This window comes from Lolium rigidum, chromosome 2, assembly GCF_022539505.1.
Source record: "Lolium rigidum isolate FL_2022 chromosome 2, APGP_CSIRO_Lrig_0.1, whole genome shotgun sequence".
NCBI classification, from domain to species: Eukaryota; Viridiplantae; Streptophyta; class Magnoliopsida; order Poales; family Poaceae; genus Lolium; species Lolium rigidum.
Genome location: NC_061509.1, coordinates 274,934,211 through 274,960,148, shown reverse-complemented (window position 1 = coordinate 274,960,148; position 25,938 = coordinate 274,934,211). Strand labels below are relative to the sequence as shown.

The 25,938-nt window shown below is 45.2% G+C and overlaps 5 protein-coding genes across 5 annotated transcripts; 2 read left to right on the top strand and 3 right to left on the bottom strand.

The window, feature by feature from the left end:
• Positions 1-1,304: 1,304 nt before the first annotated feature.
• LOC124688834 (quinone oxidoreductase PIG3-like) lies at positions 1,305-3,327 on the bottom strand. The gene is made up of 6 exons (XM_047222459.1): positions 3,000-3,327; positions 2,727-2,906; positions 2,495-2,576; positions 2,297-2,404; positions 2,007-2,163; positions 1,305-1,841 (listed from the first exon to the last, which is right to left on the bottom strand). Exons 1-6 carry the CDS (start codon positions 3,261-3,263, stop codon positions 1,643-1,645), a joined length of 990 nt encoding a protein of 329 aa, XP_047078415.1. The 5' UTR covers positions 3,264-3,327; the 3' UTR covers positions 1,305-1,642.
• A 4,403-nt stretch (positions 3,328-7,730) lies between these two features.
• LOC124689110 (F-box/kelch-repeat protein At1g67480-like) lies at positions 7,731-8,918 on the top strand. Its single transcript, XM_047222703.1, has one exon. It carries the CDS (start codon positions 7,731-7,733, stop codon positions 8,916-8,918), a length of 1,188 nt encoding a protein of 395 aa, XP_047078659.1.
• Positions 8,919-9,167: 249 nt separating this feature from the next.
• On the bottom strand, positions 9,168-12,380 carry LOC124690968 (PAP-specific phosphatase HAL2-like). Its single transcript, XM_047224275.1, has 4 exons — positions 12,014-12,380; positions 10,207-10,891; positions 9,593-9,956; positions 9,168-9,502 (listed from the first exon to the last, which is right to left on the bottom strand). The coding sequence occupies exons 1-3, from the start codon at positions 12,378-12,380 to the stop codon at positions 9,653-9,655; spliced, it is 1,356 nt and encodes a 451-aa protein (XP_047080231.1). The 3' UTR covers positions 9,168-9,502; positions 9,593-9,652.
• A 6,135-nt stretch (positions 12,381-18,515) lies between these two features.
• On the top strand, positions 18,516-21,971 carry LOC124690967 (transcription factor SPATULA-like). The gene is made up of 8 exons (XM_047224274.1): positions 18,516-18,611; positions 18,710-18,802; positions 18,930-18,995; positions 19,098-19,163; positions 20,352-20,684; positions 20,808-20,877; positions 21,056-21,197; positions 21,717-21,971. The coding sequence occupies exons 1-8, from the start codon at positions 18,516-18,518 to the stop codon at positions 21,763-21,765; spliced, it is 915 nt and encodes a 304-aa protein (XP_047080230.1). The 3' UTR covers positions 21,766-21,971.
• Positions 21,972-22,924: 953 nt separating this feature from the next.
• Positions 22,925-24,986, bottom strand: LOC124688833 (proliferating cell nuclear antigen). The gene is made up of 4 exons (XM_047222458.1): positions 24,647-24,986; positions 24,398-24,550; positions 24,224-24,321; positions 22,925-23,482 (listed from the first exon to the last, which is right to left on the bottom strand). Exons 1-4 carry the CDS (start codon positions 24,963-24,965, stop codon positions 23,261-23,263), a joined length of 792 nt encoding a protein of 263 aa, XP_047078414.1. The 5' UTR covers positions 24,966-24,986; the 3' UTR covers positions 22,925-23,260.
• Positions 24,987-25,938: the final 952 nt, after the last annotated feature.

Here is a 25,938-nt window from a genome sequence, read left to right as displayed (position 1 = left end):
CTCGCGACAGGCCGTGCAGACGAGCGTCCTGTCGCGGCGGTGGAGGCACCTCTGGCCAGATGTGCCCTGCGTCGCCATTGACGAGCGGGAGTTCGCCAGCGACCAGTGGCAGCGCTTTGAGGATTTCGCCGACCACATGCGACAACCGAGCGCGGAGGAAACGCAAGCTCGAGTTCCTGAAGTCCATGCGCAGATTCCTGGGCCTCCTCCCCAACGTGACCAAACTACATCTAGCCGGATTCACCACGACAGTAATAATCGACTCACGCAGCTAGATTTGATGTCTCGATCGATCTGGTCTTCATGGTAAGATCTAATCTCATGCTACATATTTCAGGCATTGCTAGAGGAAGAAACCGAAGAATTCCCGGTGCTCCATAGCCTGAAGACTCTGCTCCTGGAAGAATGCGACGTTGGGCTGAGGTTTCAGGCGTTGACAGGCATCCTCTCCAACACACCCAACTTGGTGAATCTTGGATTGCACCACTGCACGGTATTCATATGCGGAATTAATATGGGACTTCCATTGGTTAATTTGCCTCTCTCATATATAGTTCATTAACATGTCTAACATGAAGTGAGCTTCGCACAAACATCTGTACATGAACCGCAGTTCTCAGCTAAGAAGAGTAGGAAGAGGGGCCGGCAACCTTCAAGAGGTTGTACCTCGACGCAGCCTGTTTTCTGGTGCAAGAACCTGAAATCGATTGAAATCAAGGGCCGACAAGAGCATGCGTCAGACGTCACCCTGGTTCTGTCAGTGATCTCCAAGGGAATGCAGCCAGCGGAATGGCGGCAGGTCAAGACATCCACTATCCTTGTGCAGGGAACAGAATAAATTCGGCACAAAACAAGGAAAGCTCTCTGTCCTGATGCATACAAGCGCTAACCTGGCCAAGAGATTTGAAGAACTCTCTGATGCATACAAGCGCTAACCTGGCCAAGAGATTTGAAGAACTCTCTGATGCATACAAGCGCTAACCTGGCCAAGAGATTTGAAGAACTCTCGCTGATTTGAAGAACTCTGCAGGTTGTTTCTCTCCGGTTCTTTGCTGCAGACTGTATTTTGTTTTGCTTTGATCAAGCAACCTGTTTTGTAATGTCTGAGCTAGCACTGCCTCTGAGATACCCCGAGAATGTTTCCTATAAAAAAATAGTATAAAAAAACCCTGTGTTATCAAAAGGAGTAAACTACTTGGATTACTGGATCTAGATTTCTCATAGCCACATAGCAAGAGTAAGGCCTTTTATGCACACATTTGGAGTTTCTTACTATCAAAGCTTTGGTGTATGTTTTTCACAAATAAGATCCATTGATATAAACTTTATTTCTTCTTGAAACTGATAATCCCCTGATTACAGACATTTGGTCATTTAGCACATTAAGACCACTGTCTGTTTTCATCTCTTGCGAGGAAGACCTATCTTGCTCGTCACGTCTGTTGACACTTGTAGTGAAATTCTTCATGCCGAAACCACCCATTACATTAAACAACAAGAATTTCAAGTTCCAACTATTATTGTGTATTTCATCGGCAATTTAAGATCCAACTTATACAATCCAAAAAGAGACATGTCCATGCATAGTTCACCATAGAAACAGTGGCCACGGCGTCTCCCAGTGCACATGGCACATACCCAATCATGGAATCAGTAGTATCTTGCCAATGTGGGAGCTCGTTTCCATCAGCTTGTGAGATTCAGCTGCTTCAGATAGAGGAAATGTCTTGTAAACCACCGGCTTCACCTTGCCCAACACAACGGCTGGCCATACGTTTTTCTCCACCTCGCTGACAATCTGAGCTTTATTTCCGAGGTTTCTGTTACGCAGTCCAGCAGCTGCACAAAATCGTTCCAATTTAAACAAGTGGTAAATCAGTGTTGACATTTAGGAATAGTACAGTCACATATCAGTATATCACAATGGCGCAATATACAAACACCGGCCTAAGATTGCAAAGTTAAGAGAAGCATGGTTGCTACAGATAGAACCATCGAACCTAGCTTGTACGGTCAATCTTCGGGCAAGCATAACCGCCAGGTTCACTTCAGTTACTACGCCTCCCATGAAACCGATAATGAAGAGTCTACCGTCAACAGCTAAGCTGTTCAGATTACGCTGGAGATAAGATCCACCGATGTTGTCCAGAATGACATCAACACCTGGTAGAAGCATTTTCATATTATAGTCATAATGTATATAAACTTGACAGGCGTGACTTGGTAAAACATTAGATGCTGGCAGCAACAACAGGACACATAAAGTGTCAGTCATTACAACAGGGTGGCATCATACCCTTTCCATCCGTCTCTTCTTTTATGCGTGCTACAAAGTCTTCGGTTTTGTAGTTTATACACACATCTGCGCCTAAATCTTTGCAGGCAGCGAGTTTTTCTTCGCTTCCTAGAATAGCATAACAGAGTTACTAGCGCAATTTCAGAAGCAAGTTACTACTATATCTTATTTCTGTTATACTGTGTGTAACTAACAAACCTGCAGTAACAAACACCTTAATGCCAAGGTGCTTTGCAATCTGTATGGCAAATGTACCAATTCCACTTGATCCACCATGGATCTGCATACATTAGAGATACCCAATTATCAGGAATAAATACAGCCAGGGGTCCAGGACATTTCACCTCCATTTGCATATCAGTAACTGCTAAAATAGTTCACACCCTATTCGAATACCTCGGAGAGCAAATTAGCAAGGGAGATTTCTTACAAGGAACGATTCACCGGGGGAGAGGTGGCTGGTCATGAAGACGGTGGACCAAACGGTGCAGGCGACCTCCGGCAAGCCTGCGGCGTCCGTCAGCGACACCCCCTCCGGCACCGGGAGCAGCTGCCCCGCCGGCACCACCACCTTCTCCGCGTACCCGCCGCCAGTTAGCAGCGCGCACACCTGCGCGCAAGGCAAGAGCATAGGCACAAAATTAAGGGTCAGTCAGGGCAGCAGCGGTAATCGCCATGGGGACACGGAGGGCAGGGACCGCACCTGGTCGCCGACGGCCCAGCGCGGGGGCACGTTGGGCCCGAGCGCGAGGATGGTGCCGGAGCACTCGAGCCCCGGGTAGAGGGAGGCGCCGGGCGGCGGCGGGTACTTGCCCTGCCGCTGCACCGTGTCGGCGCGGTTGACGCCGGCGGCGGCCACCTTGACGAGCACCTCGCCGTCCCCCGGCGCCGGGAGGTCCTCCACCTCGCGCGCCTCTAGCGCCTCCGGCCCGCCGGGGCTCGAGATCACCACCGCCTTCATCGTCATCGATCTCCTCGTCCGCTTGCTGAGTTCAGCTGCCGGCTTGCTCACGTCTCCAAGTTCAGAGTCACTGTGTCACGGCTCTGCTCTTGGCTCACACCGTCACACGGGCCGGGGTCTGTTGTTTGGTCAGGGTCACGGCCCCATTTGTCATTGGAGATATCGAAGCCCCACTCGTCAGTGGTTTGGTTCACACAAGAGACATAGGAAAAAATGAGCAAATATTTACTCCCTCCGTTCTTTTTTAATTGACTCGGATTTAGTACAACAATTAAAAAGAAACGGAGGGAGTAGAATCTAAACAAAACTGACTAGAATTGAGTACAACTTTCATAGGATGGAAGGAGTATATAGAATCATCAACTTATCTAAGATATACTAGTATTACATTTTATTCCAAACGTCATGACGAAAACTGGAAAATAGTGACCAAAGAGAGGGCACCTTCGTTTGTTTTTGTCATCAAGGATGAAGTTGAAAAGAGCCTTGTAGGACGAATATAGGGTGGTGCACTCGGGTGCACCATACCCTGATATTCGAAATATTCGAATAATTCTATTTAAATATATTAATTTTTTTGAAATAATTCACGCACGTACATGTCACCATGCTACTTACTCGTGTCAATTTTCAAGGGAAAATTTGAATTTATGTGACCTACAGACAAAAAAGAGAAGATGGATTTTCGGTATATTGTGAATAGTATGTGCCTACTACTATATTTGTGAACAGTACATCTTGTTATTTTTTGTGTAGGCTACATAACTTAATATGTTAGCTTCCCATTTGATGTGCGCATGTCTGCATACATTCCCTACCCATTTAATATACAACATATTTTTTTAGTAAATTTCTGACGTGTTTTCAATATAGGGTGTGCGCGCACCTGTGCACGTTACCTTGTAGGATACATACATTAAGGTTTAACACTGGAGGGGGTTAACATGTGTGTGAGGACTTTTGATTCGGTTGGAAGGGGGACGAGAGTACACCGGAGTGCACGGTGAGGATGGGTTATAATTAGTTAGTAATAATATCCCGGGAGAAGGAAAGATTCGAGGTGATTTGACTTCACCACATCTTTTTTTGGGACAAAGTTGCATGACTTTTGCACCATGATCGATTATCATGCAAAACTTTTAAGGGAGGGGCAGACATCAGGGGATGACAAGAACAGTAAGGTAACAAGGATCAACGAAGGAACCATGTCATGCATCTTAATTTTCTCTAATTAGTAACTATATGGAATCTCTAAGTTTAAGGTCAATAGAATGAAAATGAAGACACATGAGTCCAACACGCACGATCACGCGTCCCATGTGAACATGCCTTCCTTTTGTTGTATGGGCATGGGCATGGCCGGCATGGTGGCACCCTTCTATCAAGTTTTTCCTACCAATCAAGATGCTAGGTGCTTGCCAGGCAGGTACACATGCATGAACAAGAAATTGAACTCAACTACCTTGTCACTCAGGATGTAGAACATGATCCCCTCAAAGTTTGAAAAGCAGTATGTATCAGTGTGTTGTCCTCGACAAGCCTTGTCGCACGGTGGCACTAATGTGCAACGCTCTCGGTGAAATCACCGCAGGGTATCTTTCCGCCTCCGCGCTGGCTATTTTTCTTGAGAAATTTGGATTTAGATGAATAGATGAAATGAATTCTTCTATAGAGATATGATTCATCCGATGATGAATTTGATATTGAGGAAGAAGAGGACTTGATGGTGTTATTGGCTTTGCGCTCTCGCGCGAACAAAGAACCGAAGCGCGACGGCTCTGTTTTTGGTAGGCGCAATTTGTGGAGGGAAAGAATCGAAGGTATCCAACGTTCCCAGAGAGCTACTTCCGGTGTCGTTTTCACATGAGAATTCACTTTTTCAAGCGCATTGCCAAAGAGGTGAACAAGTATGGCCGGTTTTTTGAGCAACGAAGAAATGTTGCCGGAGAACTTGGGCATAACACCTTCCAAAAGGCGACCCACCCCTTGCGTATGTTGGCATACAACATACCGGCGGATCTAGTTGACGACCATTTGACTATGAGTGAGAGTCAAGCCACCGAGTGCGTCAAACGCTTTGCCGTTGCATGCGCGTGCTTGGGGCAACCTATCTGAGAGCCCCCAATGAGGCAGACACAGCTAGGCTATTGAAGGAGAACAAAACTCGGTGGTTTCCAGGAGTCTTGGCTCTATTGATTGTATGCTCTAGAGTTGGAAGAATTGTCTTGCGGCTTGGCATGCACAATTCAAAGGGCATAAGAAAGATTCTACTATCATTCTTGAAGCCGTGGCAGATTATGAGACTTGGATTTATCATGATTTTTTTGGAATGCCCGGGTTGTGCAATGACATCAATGTTATTCAACGATCACCAGTTTTGAACATGATTGCATCGCGTGAAGGGCCACAAGTAGAGTTTGAAGCAAATGGGAACAACTACAATTATGACTACTGTCTTACCGACGACATATACCCAAAATGGCAAACATTTGTGAAGCCGATGGTTAAACCCTCAGGTAAGAAAGAAACCAAATATCACAATGCACAAGCGAGGGCTAGGAAAGATGCGGAGAGAGCATTTATGATTTTGCAATCCCAATTTGCTATTGTGAGAGGACCGGCTAGATTTTGGGACCAAGATAGTCTTCGGTACATCATGACCGCTTGTGTTATCATGCATAACATGATCATAGAAGACAATCACGGTAAATATATGGATTACTCTGGTTTTGACTTGATGGGAGTTCTTGTGCAAGTGCATAGGAGAGAACATAGGGTGGCGTGTTTCATCGCATCATATCATGCCATTCGGTCTAGTGAAGCACACCATGAACTTCAAAAAGATCTCATTGAGGATTGGTGGAAATGGAATGGCCAACAATAGTGCACATTTTATTTGTTTGTTTGTTCATTCGTTGCAAAACATTTGTTGTATTGATAATGAAAACAATTTGTTGTATTTATTGGTGAACAATTATAATATTTGTTGTATTATTTGGGTTTGTTTGATCTTGTTGATCGTATTGTTGTTTGAGAAATCTGTTTGCGTCGGCGCCCGCGTGTTGCATTTTAGCGCATCTGTTGGGGGCAATTTTTTCTGTTTTTGGCGCACGGCTATCTAGCGCTTCCGGTGGAGGAGAAATATCCGCAGCGTGCTAAATGAGGATATAGCCGTTTTAGCGCGCCACGATTTGGCGCCTCTGCTGGAGATGCTCTAAAGCCAGTGCAACTAGCGTTCTGATCTTAGATTAACATGTTAATGCAATGCCATTTCATGTTGTTACTTATTTTTAGATGGTTGATACATGTATCGACCCTATCGACCCTATGTGATCTAAATGTAATCTTTTGCAAACTTCTAAAATACCGAAATAAATAGACAAACGCGGCATGCATCAATCGATGTAAAGGGATGGGACGATGCCTCCATTTGAAGAAAAGGTATAGATCCACTGGTAGCCGTAATGTGGCCTAGATCCAATGCTCCCATGAAACTATATCATTTGGTTGGTAACATCATTTTCCGTTCACAAGCACATTGTTGATCGTCATGTACTATGGATCACAAGCGTGTACCTAGTGCTCCTCTCCGTCTAGATACAACCACAGAGCCAATCAAGGTTGCATTATCAAAGCGTGTTTCCGAAAGTCCTCTGAAATGTCGATAGTATTGACACCATACATACCTATCATCTCGCAAATTTAAACTACACGTCGAGGAGTAAAAGAGAAGACATTACACTGTGGATAATCACATATTTGAATTATAAATAGTACTTCTTCATGTTATAATATATAACTCTGACCAAATTTATTGAGAAATGTTTCGATATCTACATTACCAAATGTATACCAAATTAAAATATACTTCTTGATGAATCCAATAGTATTGATTTGATATCTTAGATGTTAATATATTTTTGTACGAACTCGATCAAACTTCACATGGTTTGGCTTTAAAATAAAACTTATACACACTACTATATATTGTCATGGAGGGAATAGACCATGATAATACTTGCAACATATTCCATTTCAAGTGTAAATCGAATTTGGATTCAAATTTGTAGTGTACATTTCGTATTAGTGTTCTAATTTTTTTGTTCCCTTTTAGTGATTTGATCAATGATTAGACGGGAGCAGTGGAGAGCGTGAGATGAGCCGAGCTCGAGAGCACCTGTCCGTGGGTATACTCACTCGTATGCACACGATGTTCCCGCGTTATTTTTTATGGCGCCGTTGTTCATGGGAGCAACACGACAACCAGGGTTTCTAGTAGCTCGACAGATCCCACTACGGCATGGCCGGAGTTCCCAATGAGCTCCTCCTCCTATGCTTCGATCTATCCGCCCGCGCGCCATGGAAGCTTCATCACTGCAATATAAATAGAGGGAGTCCGTCATCCTTGCAATACTCCCCCTTTTGGGATCACCTATGAAAGAAGAAGAAGAAGGGTAAGTCAGAAAGATTGCGATGGGGTCGTTGCAGGGCGACGTCGCCACCTCGCCATCTCTGTCCAGCACCGGGAGCAGCGGCAGCGGCAACGACACCAATGCCGGCGGCGGCGGCGGCAGCACCGGCGGGGTAAGGATATACGCGTGCTTCGCCTACGGCGGGACCAACAGCTTCGAGTGCTACGAGCCGGGCGCCAACAGGTGGCGCCGCGTGGGCGGCATCCCGGGGGTCCCCGACGGCCACGTGCTGAAAGGCTTCGCCGTCGTCGCGGTCGGCGAGTCCGTCTTTGTGATCGGCGGCCGGCTGTGTCGCAGGGACGTGGCCGACGGCGGCAGCGAGTACCACGACACGGACGTGGGCGTGCGCGCCGACGTGCTCCGCTACGACGTGCGACGCGGGGAGTGGCTGGCCTGCGCGCCGCTCCTCCTCCCGCGTTTCGACTTCGCGTGCGCGCCGTGCCGCGGCAGGATCTGCGTCGCCGGCGGGCTCTGCTCGCTGTCGGGCGCGCGTGGCACGGCGGCCGCCGAGGTGTACGACGCGGAGGAGAACCGGTGGTCGCCTCTGCCCGACATGAGCACGCTGCGGTACAAGTGCGTCGGCGTGACCTGGCAGGGCGGCTTCCACGTCGTGGGCGGCTTCGCCGAGAGCACCACGGCGGACGCGGCCGCGCCGGGCACCCCCAGCATGCTGCACTCGTCGGCGCTGGAGCGGAGCTCCGCCGAGGTGTTCAACTGCCATAGAGGTGTGTGGGAGATCATCCCGGGCATGTGGCAGCTGGACGTGCCGCCGAACCAGATCGTGGCGGTGGCCGGGCGGCTGTTCAGCTCCGGGGACTGCCTGAACAGCTGGAAGGGGCACGTGGAGGTGTACGACGGCGAGCTCAACATCTGGAGCGTGATGGACCACTCGGCGCTGCCGGACCTGTCGCTGCTCGCCAGCAGCCTCCCGCCGTCGGCGCAGCAGCTGTACCTCACCATGGCCGCCGTCGGCAGGCAGCTCTACTTCCTCGCCGGGTACGAGGTGGCCGGCGACGACGAGGACACCTACAGGACCGTCTCCCTGGTGCACAGCTTCGACACCAGCGCCGTCCCGGGGATTGTGCCGGCGTGGAACAGCTTCCAGCCCAAGATGGACCATGAGCACAACGTCGAGGATGGCAGCAAGGAGCTCTTCAGCCAGTGCTGCTCCGTCCAGCTCTCCACTTAATGAATTGCACTTACTTCAGTCCAGTCCAGTACACACAGTCCGTACTGTGGTTTTAATCCTGAAAATTTGCTGCTTGTGCTGTTGTGGTGTATGCGTGTGACTGTATAACGCAAGGCTGTATGAAAAATGGTATGTTATATATGTGTAATGGACTATATATATGGAGTGATAATCCCTTTCTCTATATGAGGCAAGACATGCATCTAGATTTTTTTTTTTTTTGAAGTAAAGCATCTAGAATATTAGAACTGAAGGCACAATATAAAGGACAAATTTGCAGATAATACATCACATGATCATTCAGTCAGAAGTATAGAGATTCGAGTTGTCATGCTCAACGAATGGTGCTGAGCAATTCCTCATGACTGATTTTATCAACGTGTCATCAGCCCGATGAGCTTACAAGTTATGCCAAAGGGAAAAGGGCATGACACAAACCAGCAAAACAGCTACTACTAAACATTCGCGACGGACAAATACCAGTATCGTCGATCTCATGCCACAACTTCTTTATAAGCAGACATGCTGCTATCAGCACTGACGAAAAATTCTTCCGGTACCTAAATCTATATGAATTGAGTTAACTGGAAAATAGATAGATATCGGAATGTGAGAGACATAACAAGTTTTGGATCCGAGGGTAAAACAGAGCAAAAAATTCTTTGCAAACTCACTCTTGGATGCTATGACCAATGTCAGGCCATCTGACTGATAATGGTTTTCTGTTGCTTCCATTACAATGTTGATGAGTTCCAACTTGCATCAACAGCTCCCAAAATTCTCCGATGAAGCAATGCTCCAGAACAAGCTATTATGCCTCTATCCAAACCCTCCAAGTAAACACCCCTGGAGAAGTCCAATGGGCGACCTCCAGCATCTGTGACCACTCCGCCAGCCTCTTGAATGATGACAACCCCTGCGGCATGATCCCATATCTTCTCCTTGTATCCAGATCTAGCGAATTTCATGAAGATTTCTGCATCACCTCGTGCTATTGCAGCATACTTTACCATGCTATACACACGCAGAGGCCGGTTTCTGCAAAAAATACAAGCAAATACATATCAATACACACTAAACAATGCACCCAAAATCCAAAACTTGCATGACATGGAGCAAGAGTAAACTACTAGCACCATTCCATTATACTGGCAATGGAAACCAGTACCCTACTCAAGAATACCATATACTAACTAGCAGATATAAATCTATGAAATACTTTTCACTCTAGTGTAATAATATTATCATGGTTAAGAGTACCTCATAGACAGTGAAATTAAGAGCTGACCTTAAGCCTACACTATGAGCAAGTCCTGCAGTGAAGGAATGGCTTGAGTTGGCCTTCTCAACAGGTTCACAGAATGTTGCTGAAACTGGATCACTGACAGATGAAACCTGAATCTCCCTTGAGTTATGCCAATTAAGCATGCCAAAGTCATGAACCAGTGGCTGCATCCAAGCTTGGCCACACCCTTTGTGAGCATACATCACACAACCCTTGTTCCAGGATCCAGATGTAGGGGGAGCAACCTTAGACATCAACCTGTAGTACCGCTGGTGATAGTTGAGCCATTCCTTCTTCATTGGATAGTTTGGGCACCCAAGAACACCTAGTACAACTTCACCATCTTCAATTAAGGCAAGAGCAATAGCGTACTGGTCCCCACGCACGAAACCAAGCGTGCCATCCACAGGATCAAGCACCCAGAATCTTCCTTTTGGACCACCGGTGGAGCTGCACTTCCGTATAGCTTGGAGAACATCATGAGCCCTGAGGTCTTTCTCCGGGGATCTCAGCCCATACTTTGGAGCTTCAACCAGACAACCATTGACAGCAGCGACAACAGACTCAAGTAAAGCTGTGCCGTCGCTACTAGATAGTGTCTTATCATCTTCCTCTGCCACGATCGACACATTTTCATCACGAAAGCAGTCAGAGAGTAGCCAGCTTACTGTTGCTTGCACGCCCCAATCTGGCATAAGGAACATATGTCATATGTGGATTTATTAGGTATTAACCACAAAGAAATAGTAAATTGAATAGCATATTCATATATCTAATTCTGGTACTCAGTGGGGGGTAGCGAGTAGACAGAATTTGTTGCATAATATAATATCCGTGTACGAGCGGTTCCAGGTACGTTGGAACTTATAACACCCCCTATATTTCATCGGTAGATTGCAACTTGAACTGCATTTGCAACCCACCGTCAGTACTGTAACAGGTCAACCAGAATCAGTTCAAATACCACACATACACAAGCCAGAAGTCAACGGCACTAATTTAACTAAGCAGCATCCCATTCAGGCGTAGAGACCCAACTAACATCATTTTCTAAACACAAGGACCCAAGTAAATGCATAATGTCCATATATCTAACTCTGGTACTGGGGTAATGGGTAAACATAATTTGTGGCATAATATTCATATACGAGAGTACTCCTCTGGTGTATTGGAACTTTCCGGACCGGGTATATTTCGTTGTGAGGTTGCAACTTGAATTGCATTTGCAGCCCACTGTCAGTACTGTAACAGGTCAACTAGAGTCAGTGCTAATACGCAATCTTATTTATCAAATGGCAAACAATGGTTACCAGTACCACACACAATTCAGAAGTCAACAGCACTGATTTAACTAAGCAGCATCCCATTCAGGCATTGAGACCCAACTAACACAATTTCCTAATAAATGCAGAGTTGTAGTTTGACTAATCTCATCGCGGATTCTGTTTAAGATGTGGAACGATGTACTAATAATACGATTACCACACACACATGATTTTTACTCAGTGGCCTAATGAGTAGAGAGAATTTCTGTCATGATATTCATATACGAGCAATTCCTGGTATGTTGAAACTTATAAGAGCCACTATAGTTCATCGTGAGGATGCAACTTGAATCGCATTTCCGTTGTCAGTATTGAAAAACAGGTCAACCAGAATCAGTGCAAACACGTAATCTTATTTATCAAATGGATAAATGGATTTTCTAATACAGCAGAGTTGTAGTTTGACTTAACCTCGCTGCATATCAAGAGTGACAGTAACTAGTGTTCAAACTTCAAACATGGGGAAAAAGAGCGACAGTAGGAACCTGCGACGGTGACCGGAGAGCGGTCGAGCTTAGAGTGGACGCTGCCGCCGGAGCCGGTGTCGGCGAGGAGGAAGGAGTCCTGCACGCGCTGGCAGAGCGTGCAGGCCACCTGCACGACGCGCACCGCCGCCTCCATCTCCTTGGCGTAGTCCCTCCGGCCCCCTCCCCCTCCGAGGCCGCCGCCGCGGCAGTCCCACTGCCACGCGTGGTCCGTGCCCATCTGGAGCCGGCCTAGAGCCGGCGGCGCCGACGCCGGGGACGACGGGGCGCAGCGGCTGGGTCGCCCGCGGCGGCCCGAGGGGGACGGCGGGAAGCCCCGCGCGGCGGCGGAGGAGGAGGACCAGGTGGAGAGGCGGAGGCTGCCCATGGCGGCGGAGAGAATCCGAAGCTGGCGGCGCGCGCGCGCGACTGAACCCGAACCAACCCTAGGCTGCTTCGATTGATCCGATAAGTACTAGCTAGCTAGCTAGCCGGAATCGGGTCTTTCCGAGATGCTTCTGCTCCCACCTTCCGTTAGCCGCCGGCGGCCGCGATTGGTGAGCGGCGCAGCCCCCGCACCGATGCCGCTGGTGGTGGTGACGAACTCCATGCCATCCTCCCAACTCTCCTTCTCCTTTTCCCCCGCCCGCAGCCGCAGTCCCACCACTACACACACAGTGACAAACACACAGCCCTACTAGAGCACGCGCACTAATATGGGACGGAATCATTTTTTTTCCCTTAAAGACCTCTTTGATCTTTTTTCGATTTGTTACTTGAAGTTAAAGTATTACACTTAACATCTGCATAGCTAAGATATACATAGCCGTTTATTAATCTAGTATGTAATCAAAAGGAGTATGCAACAAATGAAAAAAGGCAACTAGTTGACAGCTTAATTGGCTTCTATCCTACGCCTATGCAGCCACCCATGTTGGAAAATAAAGTTCTTGACCGTATTCTCCAACCGTGTAGACAACTCCATAAGAGCATGTCTAACAAGCCCCGTATTTTTTCGTCCCTTAAAACGTGAGTAGAGGACCCTGTATTCACTTTTCGCCGGCCGAAAACTCGTCCGAGATAGCAGACCCCCGTATCCCCACCCCGTATGTTTTACGGGGTGGGGATACGGGATCTGCTAGCTCGGACGAGTTTTCAACCCCTCAAAACAGGGTTTTTGACAAATTGGATATTAGAACCAACACAACATTCACATAAAATAAAAGTTTTACATCACACAATAATCGTCATAATTATTACAATAATGTTTTTCGGAATGTCAACAAATGTTCTAATGGAAGAATTAAACAAATAACAAATGTTTCACAAATACAACAAACGGAAACGAAATGTTTCACACATACAACAATAGAAAATGAATGTAATAACTCATTGGTCATGCAACTGCCAGTGGTGATCAATCAGATCTTGGGTGAGTTGGTGATGAGTCTCGGCATTTTCAATGCCTCGATGAGCTACAAGAAAAGCTTCAATCCGATCAGGGTTCCTCTCGGGCTGCACTCGGGTGCCAACATTGTCATAGAAACATGGCAAGTTCAACCCTCTTTCATCTAAGGTAAACTAAATAACTCTCCAAATAAGCTTTGCGAAGGGACAATCAAAGAACAAATGGTTTATTGATTCCGATGAACCACAGAACACACATTTCTTACAACCATTCCAATTTCGGCGAGCTAAATTGTCTTTGGTGAGGATAACTTTTTTATGAAGAAACCACATAAAAATCAGAACTTTTAGTGATATCTTAAGCTTCCAAATATATTTACGAAGAAAAATCGTATGACCATTCATATAGTCCGCGAGATCCAGAAGTTGTTAACCTCCACACCAAGGCAACCTTCTCGTTGGACAAGGAAAATAAACATAAGTCGTTGGACCAAATCGATCCAAGCAGTCCACTTTTTTCCTGTCAAAGACCTTCTAAATTCAAAGGTCTATTTGTGAGAACATCAGCGACTAAAGCGTTCTTTCGTCTGACGATATTATATAACGAAGGATGCTGACTCACGAGAGGAGCATCACCCAGCCAAGTATCTTCCCAGAAGCGTACTTGCTGGCCATTACCTACTAAAAAGTACTCCGTGAAAAGAAATCATCTTTCACTCCCATGAGTCCTTTCCAAAATGGAGAATCAGATGGTTTCGCAGTCACTTGTGACAAGGTCTTGGTTTTAAGATATTTGTTATATAATAGTTCCTGCCAAACTCCTTGTTCACTAAGGAGTTTATATAGCCACTTGCTTAACAAGCATCTATTTTTTAATTCCAAGACTTCCACCCTAGCCCCCCTGCTCCTTGGGCCTACAAATAATGTTTCATTTGGTCAATCTATATTTTTGTTTTAGCTCATCGTTCTGCCAGAAAAAACGAGATCGATAGAAATCTAATATTTTTCTTACCCCTTTAGGTATTTCAAAAAAAAAGATAGCATAAACATCGGTAAACTTGATAGTACAGAGTTTATCAAAACAAGCCTATCTCCGAATGAAAGAAGCTTACTTTGCCAACATCCCAGTTTTCTCTCAAAGCGAGTTTCGACAGGATTCCATTCCTTGTTCAAAATCCGTCTATGATGAATTGGTATATCGAGATATTTGAGCGGAAGTGACCCAGCTTCACAACCAAAAGATCTGTGTATACTGATCTTCCACCTCTTTGGCTTTACCAAAACAAAAACAAAAAATCACTTTTATGAAAGTTTATTTTTAGCCCAGACAATTGCTCAAAGATACAAAGTATTAACTTCATGTTTACTGCCTTCTCTAGGTCATGTTCCATGAATAAAATTGTATCATCAGTGTACTGTAGCAATGAAACTCCTCCCTCGACAAGATGAGGTATAAGTCCCCCTACTTGGCCATCGTCTTTCGCTCGGGCGATTAAAATGGCCAACATGTCTGCGACTAAATTAAAAAGGAGTGGAGACAGGGGATCGCCTTGTCTCAGCCCTTTCATAGTTTGGAAATAATGACCAATATCGTTATTAACCCTTAATCCCACGGACCCTCCCTCAACAAAATTGTTTATTAATTGACACCATTTTTTGGAGAATCCTTTCATTCGTAAAGTTTGCTGAAGAAAAGGCCATTTGACCTTATCATAGGCCTTTTCAAAATCAATCTTAAAAAGCACACCATCCAGTTTCTTCCAATGAAGTTCATGGACTGTTTCATGTAATACTACAACTCCTTCTAAAATATGCCTCCCTGGCATAAACGCTGTCTGGGTAGGTTTTATTACTTTCGGTGCAATAGTCGTAATTCTATTAGTGCCTACTTTCGTAAAGATCTTAAAGCTCACATTGAGTAGACATATGGGTCTGTACTGTTGAATTTGTATTGCATTATCTTTTTTCGGTATAAATGTAATAATACCAAAATTTAACTTGTAAAGCGGCAACTCGCCTTGTTGCAACTGTACAAACAACTTCATAAGGTCCATTTTAATTACCTCCCAGAAACATTGATAAAATTCAGCTGGGAAACCATCTGATCCCGGTGCTTTATTATGTTCCATATCCATAACCGCATCTAGCACTTCCTTCTCGGTGAAGGTTGCGGTTAGGATAATATTCTCCGCTGGCGTTACTCTAGGAATATCTACCACTAAATCCTCACCCATAGTAAAACTATTTTTGGCCGGCGCCCCAAATAACTTCTTATAGTAATCGGAAATGTAGATTTTCAGATTCTCCTCACCAATGATTGTCCCTTCGTCTTGTTTTAACTGGAAAATTCGCTTCTTTCTATATTTACCATTAGCCATGAGATGAAAATACTTCGTGTTCTTTCCTCCTTCTTGGATAAATTTTACTTTTGCACGTTGAGCCCATTTTGACTCCTCATCCCGTCTCAGTTTTCCAATCTTTTCATTTGCATGTCTTAGCAACTCACGATCTGTTGCATCAAGAGGTGATGACTCAGCTTTAATATCAAGATCATCAATGATTTTAGTAAGTCTATCTCTTTCTTTTTTATAAACTCCACTTTATTCTTTGCCCATCCACGAAGGAAACGACGCAGATGTCTAATCTTTTTTTGCCAAGTATCAATAGGGCTGAGACCGTTTGTCACAGAGTCCCATTCAGATTTAACCAAATCAAAAAGAACTTCTTCCCTTAGCCAGGAAAGTTCAAAAGAAAACAAAGTATTATTTCCCGAATGAGCTTGCTCCCCTGAATCACGTAATAGCGGTGTGTGATCGGACCCCATACGGGTTAGTGCGCGCACAGAGGCTAAGGGATATTTTTGTTTCCATTCTACACTGGCTAACACACGGTCTAGCTTCTCGTAGGTGGGAATTTGAAGACGACTCGCCCAAGTGAACTGTCGTCCTGACATGATCAACTTAAGTGAGTCTATAATAGCATTGAATATAAATGGCCACTTTGCATTATAGTTTCATGTACTTTTCTCCATTGGGCTACGAAGAATATTGAAGTCACCACCAATAATCATGGGTGTTCCTGGAATATCACAAATTCTAACTAATTCGGCCAAGAACGCTGATTTTTGAGCCTCCTGAGTTGCCCCGTAGACAGCCACAAAGGACCACTCAAAACCATCTTTTTTTTGTTCTCAAATTTACCCGCACAAGGAAGTCACCGTAATCGACATCTTTAACTAGAAGTGTTTCAGCGTTAACACCAACTAAAATACCGCCAGACCTCCCATGTGAAGGTAAACAGAACCATATGAAATCCTTACCAGCCGATAAATTTTTAAGAAAAGAAGTCGAGAACTTCGTCCTTCCCGTTTCTAAAATAGCGACTATATCTAGATGTTCTTCCCTAATACTTTCATGAATAACCGAATGTTTACAAGTATCTCTAATACCTTCACTATTACAAATAAAGGCTTTCATTTTAAGAATCAAAAGTTCTTATTTTCGTAATCCTCGAACTTCTACGTACTGCCAGTTTTTCAACTACCATTTTTTTACTATCCCTATTCCCTCTCTTGGCTACTCCCTTCTTAGGCAGCACCGAAGAAACATGGCATTTCTGGTCCGTATGACCATTATCCATATCTACCGTGTTCTTCTCAGTAAGGTCTTCACAAAGACCAGAGAGTTTAGAAACAAGCAAGCTATGTGGTTATCTTCCTCTACGCTATTCTTTTTATCTAGAATAACCAAATCTCTCTGTTTTTCCAAAGCCTTAATATTTCTAACCGATAATAAGGCATGCTCAGGTGACGACTTTCCAAGAGAAACCCCTAATTTGCTAGCTCTATGTATGATTGTACTATCTGAATCTCTAAAATAGAAAGTTTAGGATCAGAGGTGGAACCTGGAGCCTGATGTCTCTGCGTTAAAAGCATAGCCCTTTCCAACTGTGATTGATCTGCATTCGGTTGCGCTTGTAAACGCCCACTGGTTCGGATCCCGTAAGTCGAATTCTCCGGGATGCCCCCATAAGCAACAATATCTTCATAAGAGTATTGAACAGGACTCGGAGAGAAGTTCTTTGCCAACAAGTTCAGACCCCCGCATGGTGTCTTAATTCTCGGCGCAGAATCCTGTAAATATGTTTGAAATTTATTGGTAATAACACTTGAAACCAAAATAGAATCTTGTAATGGTGGAAACTCATCGTACTCGAGTACCTGAGGTATACGTGAGATGGATGATGTCACGGATTTTTCTAGAAACAAATGCATCTGCATATTAAAATGCGTCTAAATACATCTATATTTAGATAAGTTGTGACACTTATTTATAATGGAGGTACAGTAGATACAGTATATGAAAGAGCAAATGGTGTTTCTTAATTTTAACTAAGACTATGAAGTCTATGATGAAACTTGAGCGGAGAGGTTGAAAATACGCGTGTAAACCGGCGAGTCACATCACTGCCACGCACGGTACCGTGGAGTGATACGGAGCTCGCTGACCACACCACAGTATCCCTACCACAGTTCTCCTCTCGTGAAACTCTGCACTGCTACACACGGCTACACCGGCACCGCAGCGGCGCGAGTGGTCACAGGTTCAACTGTTGCGCGTTGAAAGCCGGGCGGAAGCGAGCCCAACACGCCACGCCATTGATGGCCGGCGTAAATGCGGCGTACGCCGACGCAGCAGCCGACCCCCGCAAACCACCAGCCACGCGACGCAATCAATGCGGAGCCGAGAACAGACGAGACGACGACGGGACGATGCGGCGCCATGTCCTCTCGCTCTCGGCGTCTCGTGGAGTGAACCGAGGAAGAAGAGGACGAGGAGAAAAAAAGCCTGCCGGGCAGCGGCGACAGCGCGAAAAGACCTCACAAAGCTCTGCCGCTGCCGCTGCTTTCCCGGCCGGAGTCCCAAGGAAAAGCCAAAACGACACGCGCGCGCGCCGAGAGAGAGAGAGAGCTCGTGCGCGCAGCAGGAACAGGGTATGGGCTCGTGAGCAGCTGCAGCGACGACCACCGGATCTTCAGCTCTTTATATCTCTCTACTTCTTTTGCACCTGCTGGGTAGCGGCGAGCGATCTTGCTCTCCTCTAGTGAGTTTCCATGATGGACGGGCGCGACGATCAGGACCACCTGGAGTTCATCATGCGCCACCAGGGAATGGGGATGCTGGGCTTCCCCGTCGCCCGCAGCGACAGCGAGGTCAGTGCGCGCGCCGGTGGGGTGGGCCGTCGCCGGATTCTCATCGATTTTATCTTCGCTTTCGCGGTAACTCAATGGCTGTCGATTTCGATTTGCAGGAGGCGCCGGGGTCGTCGGAGTCGGAGCCGGCGGCGGCGAGGCCACGCGGCAAGAGGGCCCGCGCCGCCGAGGTGCACAACCTCTCCGAGAAGGTAATCTTATCACGCGGCTGTCCATCTCGCGCAGACCAAGCAAACATTGATCGCTTCAGAGTTCAGACCCTTCTTTTTTCCGTGGATGTTTGATTTGGTTGGGGGCGTGCTATGCTGTGCTGTGCAGAGGAGGCGGTGCAAGATCAACGAGAAGATGAAGGCGCTGCAGAGCCTGGTGCCCAACTCCAGCAAGGTCCGTCACAGTCACACTCTGCTATTTGATTCTCGCTCACATTTTTCCTCCGATTGCTGGAACCTGACCGAGGTGCTGCTTTTCTTGGTGGGCGGTTTGCAGACGGACAAAGCCTCCATGCTTGACGACGCCATCGAGTACCTCAAGCACCTTCAGCTCCAAGTGCAGGTCAGCAACATGGATGCTGCCATTGCTACTGCTGCTAGTCTGAATGCCTGATAAACACTGAAACAAAAATCATATGTGCTCCCCTTGAAAAATAATACTGTAGTATGTGCTGCTCAACAATACTGAATGGAAAGTATAAATGTAGCTGCCTTGGTTGAATTCCCTTTAATCAGGCATCAGTAGGTTGAACAATGAAATAATGTGCTCGGCATTTGCTCCAATTACAGGTCAAGCAAAATGTTGCTACTCCTAGTCTGAATTTCTGGCACCTAGTCAAATGATGAATACTATAATTGTCTGTGTTGAATGCCCTTAATTGGCCAATAAACAGAAAACCTCAACAGGTCGTGTGGTGCTAGAATGTAGATTTAGGTAGTAGCCTTTTGCATCAGTAAGCTGAACAATGAATTATGTGATCCACATTTTGGTGCCTTTCAATATATGACTACGAAATACTAGTTGCAGTCCCCGCAAAAAGAAAGTACTAGTTGCAGCTTATTTTATCAAGTAGTTCAGGAGTTACATTAGCCATTCTAAGGCCCATCTCTACGGGCCAAGGAAAAGCATCAATGCATTTTTTCGATGAAGGCAATATATTAATATCGAGAGATAAAGCATCAATGCATACCGACTGAAAAAAAGTCATATGTGCTCCCCGCAATATTGAATGGAAAGTATAAATGTTGTTGCCTTGGTGGAATGCCTTTTAATAAGGCATCAGTAGGTTGTACAATGAGTAATGTCATAATGTGTTCGGCATTTTGCTTCAAGTATAGAGGTCAAGCAAAATGTTGCTACTCCTAGTCTGAATTTCTGGGACCTAGTGAAATGATAAATATAATTGTTTGTGTTTAATGCCCTTAATTTGCCAGTAAACAGAAAAAACTCGACAAGTCGTGTCGTGCTAGAATGTAGATTTAGGTAGCCTTTTGCATCAGTAGGCTCAACAATGAATTATGTGCTCCACATTTTGGTGCCCTTCAATATATGAAAACGAAACACTACTTGCAGTTTGTTTTATACAGTAGTTCAGGAGTTACATTAGCCATTCTAAGGCCCATCTCTACTGACCAAGGAAAGGCATCAATGCATACCCCGTCATTTATGCATTTCAGTCTTCTTTGATTGTTATGATTCGGTGCATTTCGATTTTGTGTTTTGATTGATTGCTCTATGATTATGTTCCAGATGTTGTCTATGAGGAATGGTCTGTATCGGCCCCCGGTGAACCTGCCAGGACGAGCACCTGAGCCTCTACCAACATTGCAAATGTGTACCGCAGCGATGAACCAGAACAATGCCGAAGCATCGAACCCAGCAGCTGACATGCTGCCTATGACTCAAACTTTTGAAGCAATCTCAGGAACTCGACATTCGTTCGATCCTTTGAATCTGGACCGGCGACATCAGGAACCTCTTGTGTTACCAAGCATTCCTTGCACCACCACTTCAGAACCTCGGTTCCTTCTCGGGTCATCACAGCCCCACCTTCAATCCCTTCAGCTGACCGTATCTGCCGAGGTAATTGTTTTGTCAAGTGTATACCATAAGTGTCACATGAATCCCCTTTGTCTGCAAATATAGAGCTGAAAATCATGAGTACCGCATACAGTTTTTCACTTGTTTTCTCCTTATCCACAACAGATGATCCTTCAAGACGAGGAAATGTTAAAGCATCACCAGAGTTCAGCCCAAGAGATCACCTCCATTCCAGGTTAAAGATTATAACACATTTCAAATAACATATTAGTGTACAGAGGGAGTAGTTAGCACTTAAAATGCCATATCACTTAACCTCTATCATCTTTATTTATATTCTTGCATTCTCGTGAATTGGTGAACATAGTTATTTATATTCTTGCTGACCTTTGTCTTTGTTTCTGCATTAATAGGGCACGAGATGAAGCCTGTTAGACAAGAAACACCCCAAGCAGGTGCTGCTCATTTCGACACATGTTCGATCTGGAGAAGACAACCCCAAGACATGATGCCAAATAATACACAAAGCGTTATGTTTATGCCACAACTGCACAGGTAATTTCTCTTCCTGACATGAATGCATTTACCGTGGAGCGGGAGTTTTTTTCTATGTTAATCATGCTGCCTGTTTGACTATAAGCATTTTGAATGATCCAGTACCTGCTTGGTGTAACTTGTACTTCAGGACCAACTAGTACCAAGTTTTTATGGCTCAAACTCGATTTTTACATATTCTGATAAATTCATTTAAATGTCCCGTTTGAAAATCCTAAAAGATTGGGTTGGAAGTCATGGAGTTTGATGTGCTAGTAGCCTTTATTTTGGATTATGTCGGCTGCCTGTAAACTAATTATGTGGAATCAATTAAGCTTGCACATCTTAGGCTTGCCGCTTTCATCAACAGTTTACTACTCTACTTCAGTTTTGAAGTTGCACAAACACTTATACAGATAGTTATGCAAATACAACATCCTTCCTGTCAGGTCAACTTAGCACTGTCATTCTACAAGACTTGTATGCCTTCAGTTGTTAGAATTGATTAAGATTGACAGTTTTGTTCACAATCCTAGACAGATTTCAGAGCGGTGACACTGACCCTGGTCTGAGGGCAGGACCAAAGTAACTTCAAAATCAAGATTGACAACTGATCTGGGATTTTTGGAAGATTTGCTCATTGGAGTGCTTCATTCTGGCAGAGCAGGCCATGAGACTAGGAAACTGAAGTAACGGTGATGGTGCATCCACCAGTAGCAATTAAATCAGCCAGATTAAACTCTTGTGATGTAATATCAAGAAATGTTGATCATGTGAATGTAAATATTAAACAGTAATATTGTTGCAGGGGTCAGTGGGAACTAAGAGTAGATCACAAGTTCCGAAAATTATCTCAAACTAGCTAGTAGTTGTAGAATGTTTGTACTGTGAGTAACTAATCTATGGAAACTTGGAGGTCTATTGATGGTTGGTGTTGTGGCAATGAGGCTATCATGCTTTCATAGTTGGTTCTTTCAGAACAGACTCATGGCCAAGATGATTATCAGTTCCAAACTTCCAAGGATAAACACCACCAGACATGAATCTGTTGAAAAAATATGCCCCCGGGTCCAGCTGAAAACTTAATGGAGACCCAAAAGATATCAGATGGACTGCTACTTCCTCCAAAGTAAGTTGGATCAGGCAAACTGTGCTAAAGATTATGGTGTTGTCTTTGTCCTCAATTTCCGCCGAAGAATGCTGAAGAACCAAATTGGTGAATAGATAACAGCAATAACAATGACAAGCACAAATTGCCAATCTACCTTTCATCACTGGAAATCCATAGATTCACTAACAGCCACAGATACGAGAATTGACAGTTCTAAGGTCAGGTTGCAGGATCAAAGTAACTACACAATCAAAGTTGACAGCTGACCCGAATTTTTGGAAGAATTGCCATTTGGGGTGTTCTATCTTAAAAGAGCAGGCCGTGACACTACAAAAGTAAAGTAATGCTTGCCATCAGAGGCACCTTGTCTAATACCAGTCAGTGAACAGGAATAGTTGTATTAAGCCAGGGTAAAGATATAATGGTCGACAGGGTGTCCAATGATTTTGCTAATATTTAAACTGTCAGCAACTAATCTACTTGCCAAGTTGAGAAAGTCTGGCAAAAACAGCTAAAACGAAACTCCCACACTGAATTATGTTTTCAGGCTATTATTTCCTTCGCTTTCAGAAGGCTGCTTCAAACAGAAATCAAACATTCAGAGGCTCAGCAGTTTCAGAAAGAGAGGACTCAGAACTGATAAAAGGATGGATTGCTGATTCCATGGAAGTGCACATGACAAGCAAAAGTTGCTAGGAATAATGGCTACATTCATGTCCTGAAGGCTAGAGTGCACCCTCAGTTTGTGTCATGAATAATACTATTCTAACAGATAAGAGAACAGAAGTAACATGGACAAGCACAATTCACTAATCTAACATTAACCCCTGGTAATCCAGCAACGACGAACAGTCACAGATACAGAAATGCTAAAGCTAGCATAACATCATTTTTGCTTACAGACAAGCGCAAAGCAAACTGGTCCAAAGACCAGGAAAAGTAATGCAACATAAGCACACCCTTAGTGCTGCAATCATGCCTTCATTTCCTCGTCCTCTTCAATCTTTGGTGCTAGGTAGAATCTAATGTAGCCCATCTCACCAATCTTGTACTCAACCACCACTGGTAGCTCAGATGAGAGGCTGATGGTGACCTGGTCCGACAGTGGGCTTGCCTTGGTGAAGGAGTTCATGTACCTCAGAGCAAAGGTAAGTGACACTGGCTCCTGCATCTCTATAATGGTAGATTCCTCTGGCTGCATTGGCAGGACAAATGATTAGTTAATCACACGGCTACATGTCCCTAAAATGGTGCTGGCACTTGAATTTAACATGATAAACAGATGGTCCCATTGACAGAGATTATAATACTGTACTAAAAATATCAAATGACAGGCAGGTATTCAGCTACAACATCATGCGGACTACAATTGCAAATGTTATACTCCCATGAACCATAATAAGTGTCAAAGTTTATTCACATTTGTGCTAGAACCCCAACACTTATTATGAATCTAAAGGAGTACTGTAAGTCATTTCAGGTTGCTAGGCTACCAAGCTCCGAGTACCAAAGAGTACAGCATTCAAATTAGTTTGCAGTGCTGAAATAATATCATATTTGAAAGGTTTTAGTGCAGTTTCCTAAACAAAGATGTTGTCGAACTACAGTTTCAGTGGACAGAGCTATAACATTTCAATAAAGTTATTTAACAGTCCAAACAGACTGAAACTTTAGCGGTGTTATCTAAAGAGTATGAAATACAATATTCAACTATCAGTAACCAACATATCTGAAAATTAAGTGCAACCGATCTGATAGATAATGGAGTAACTATCCATACTGCTATGGTTAAGGTGTTCACAACTATACAAGCATCCCTACAATTAAGTAGTTCTACATGAATCTCTTTATCCAATATATCCCAGAAATTACAGTTTAAACGCCTAAAGGGATACCAGGTTGAGATCATCTAGAGGCAGAACCGTCAGAAGATTACCTTGTCAACAGTCTTGTTCTGCCTGCAGACGATGTTGGCAGTCCCAATGTCTCCAGCAGTGGAGAACTTGACACCCTCCTTGGTGACAGAGATGATAACTGCAATTGCAAAGTAACAGGCGTCAGAAATGACAAATTGCATCAGCGCACTAAGAAATAAGGAGATTGAACATACCAGTGTCCCCGATGCTGCTGAGGTCCTTGCAGATCCGGGAGAACTCGGAGGAGGGCATGCGGACGATGGCCTGGTACTCGGAGTCGGGGATGCCGAGGTGCTCGCTGTCGATGTCCATGAGCTTCATCTCGAAGTCGGCGATCTTATCCTGGTCTGCCATCACACAGTGAGTCAGTCAGTCCCCATCGCGCTTCAGATCGGGAGCGCAACGAGAAGGAGGTGAAGAAGCAGATCGGGGGTTGGGCTTACTGGGCGACTCGAACATGAAAGTTACGGTGTCTGAGCCGTCGTCGGCCTTGATGGTGATGATGTCGTCGTTGCCTGCGCATCGGAGCATCTTGGCCATGTTGGTGAGGTTCATGCCCATGGAGAGGTTGCGGTCGCAGCGGTAGTGCTCGAAGCCCTCGGAGCGGAGGAGGAGCGCGACGAGCGCGACGTGGGAGGAGTCCATGGCCTGCAGGGAGAAGCCGGTGCCGGAGCAGTCGAAGTTGGCGTCGTTGACCAGGTCCTTGATCGCCTCCAGCACCTTCTTCAGCAGGCTCCCCTGCACCAGCCGGAGTTCCAGCATCTTCGCGGCGGCGGCGGCGGCTGGGAGATGGAGGGGAGATGAAGATGGAGGGAAACCCTAGGATTTGGGGGATTGGGAGGGTGGAGGAGATGGGGGATTAATAGGGGAGGATTTTGGGGGACGCGGAGCGGGGAAATGTGGAGGGAGAAATATTTTCGCGCTCCCTTGCGATGGAAGATTCGCCTGGCGGGTGGGCCCGGTGGAGGGTTCGGGCCCACCTGTCGGTGGGAGGAATGGTGTCCACCTGGGTTTGGGGAAATGGCGGGCTGTTGTGGGAACCGGGCGGGAGATGGGAATTCGCTTTCCCGCCATCTGGGCGCGTGTCTTCTCTTCCCTCCACTGACGATTTTAGCTTTTCTGTAGTTACGCGCCATGAGTTCGAAATTTCGGAGCACGATGGATGGATTGGATCAAAGTGCAACGAAACAGAAAAATTATACTCCGTACTTGGTCCGTTCTACAAAGGCTGTCTCAACTTTATCGAGGGAGTATAAATATTTTCAACAAAGTGAAGTTCTTGTAGCCTCAAAAACCCAAGTGCTCCCTATGTCCTATAAATTTTATCTGAAATTTTTCAAAATTTGAATGTACCTAGATGTTATTTAATGTCTACGTACATCTAAATTTTAACAAACCTCAGATAATCTTTATAAGGACAGAGGAAGGATACTACAGACATTATCTTCACTGTTTCTACCAAAAGAAGACATTATTTGCACTTGTGCATCCTGGCCGTACGGCTTCGGGGGGAAAGTCTCAACGCGATTCAAAAACAAATAAAACTAGACCTATTGATGCAGCCCGATCTTCGGTCTCCACTGCATCATGTGTGTCAATGCCGACACGTCATGCAAAGGTGAATCTTCTCTCTCATGAATGGTATGCTACTTCATCCTCCGTCATATTGCCATGATAGGAATACATCGCCAAGTACGAAGGAAGTGGATGACGCCATGGATTCTCGAGGACTCAA

What these genes read in the sequence shown, in the direction of transcription:
- LOC124690967 (XM_047224274.1), top strand. Translation starts at nt 18,516, where the DNA reads ATGGACGGGCGCGACGATCAGGACCACCTGGAGTTCATCATGCGCCAC. An exon ending in TGCACAACCTCTCCGAGAAG is followed by an intron (nt 18,803 to 18,929) that starts GTAATCTTATCA and finishes TGTGCTGTGCAG; the next exon opens with AGGAGGCGGTGCAAGATCAA. An exon ending in TTTATGCCACAACTGCACAG is followed by an intron (nt 21,198 to 21,716) that starts GTAATTTCTCTT and finishes AATCCTAGACAG; the next exon opens with ATTTCAGAGCGGTGACACTG.
- LOC124690968 (XM_047224275.1), bottom strand. Translation starts at nt 12,380, where the DNA reads ATGGGCAGCCTCCGCCTCTCCACCTGGTCCTCCTCCTCCGCCGCCGCG. An exon ending in CTCTCCGGTCACCGTCGCAG is followed by an intron (nt 10,892 to 12,013) that starts GTTCCTACTGTC and finishes TCCTTATGCCAG; the next exon opens with ATTGGGGCGTGCAAGCAACA. An exon ending in GCTCATAGTGTAGGCTTAAG is followed by an intron (nt 9,957 to 10,206) that starts GTCAGCTCTTAA and finishes TATTTTTTGCAG; the next exon opens with AAACCGGCCTCTGCGTGTGT.
- LOC124689110 (XM_047222703.1), top strand. Translation starts at nt 7,731, where the DNA reads ATGGGGTCGTTGCAGGGCGACGTCGCCACCTCGCCATCTCTGTCCAGC.
- LOC124688833 (XM_047222458.1), bottom strand. Translation starts at nt 24,965, where the DNA reads ATGCTGGAACTCCGGCTGGTGCAGGGGAGCCTGCTGAAGAAGGTGCTG. An exon ending in CAGCAGCATCGGGGACACTG is followed by an intron (nt 24,322 to 24,397) that starts GTATGTTCAATC and finishes TTGCAATTGCAG; the next exon opens with TTATCATCTCTGTCACCAAG. An exon ending in AGAACAAGACTGTTGACAAG is followed by an intron (nt 23,483 to 24,223) that starts GTAATCTTCTGA and finishes CTGCCAATGCAG; the next exon opens with CCAGAGGAATCTACCATTAT.
- LOC124688834 (XM_047222459.1), bottom strand. Translation starts at nt 3,263, where the DNA reads ATGACGATGAAGGCGGTGGTGATCTCGAGCCCCGGCGGGCCGGAGGCG. An exon ending in CCCCCGGTGAATCGTTCCTT is followed by an intron (nt 2,577 to 2,726) that starts GTAAGAAATCTC and finishes TAATGTATGCAG; the next exon opens with ATCCATGGTGGATCAAGTGG. An exon ending in TAAGGTGTTTGTTACTGCAG is followed by an intron (nt 2,405 to 2,494) that starts GTTTGTTAGTTA and finishes ATGCTATTCTAG; the next exon opens with GAAGCGAAGAAAAACTCGCT.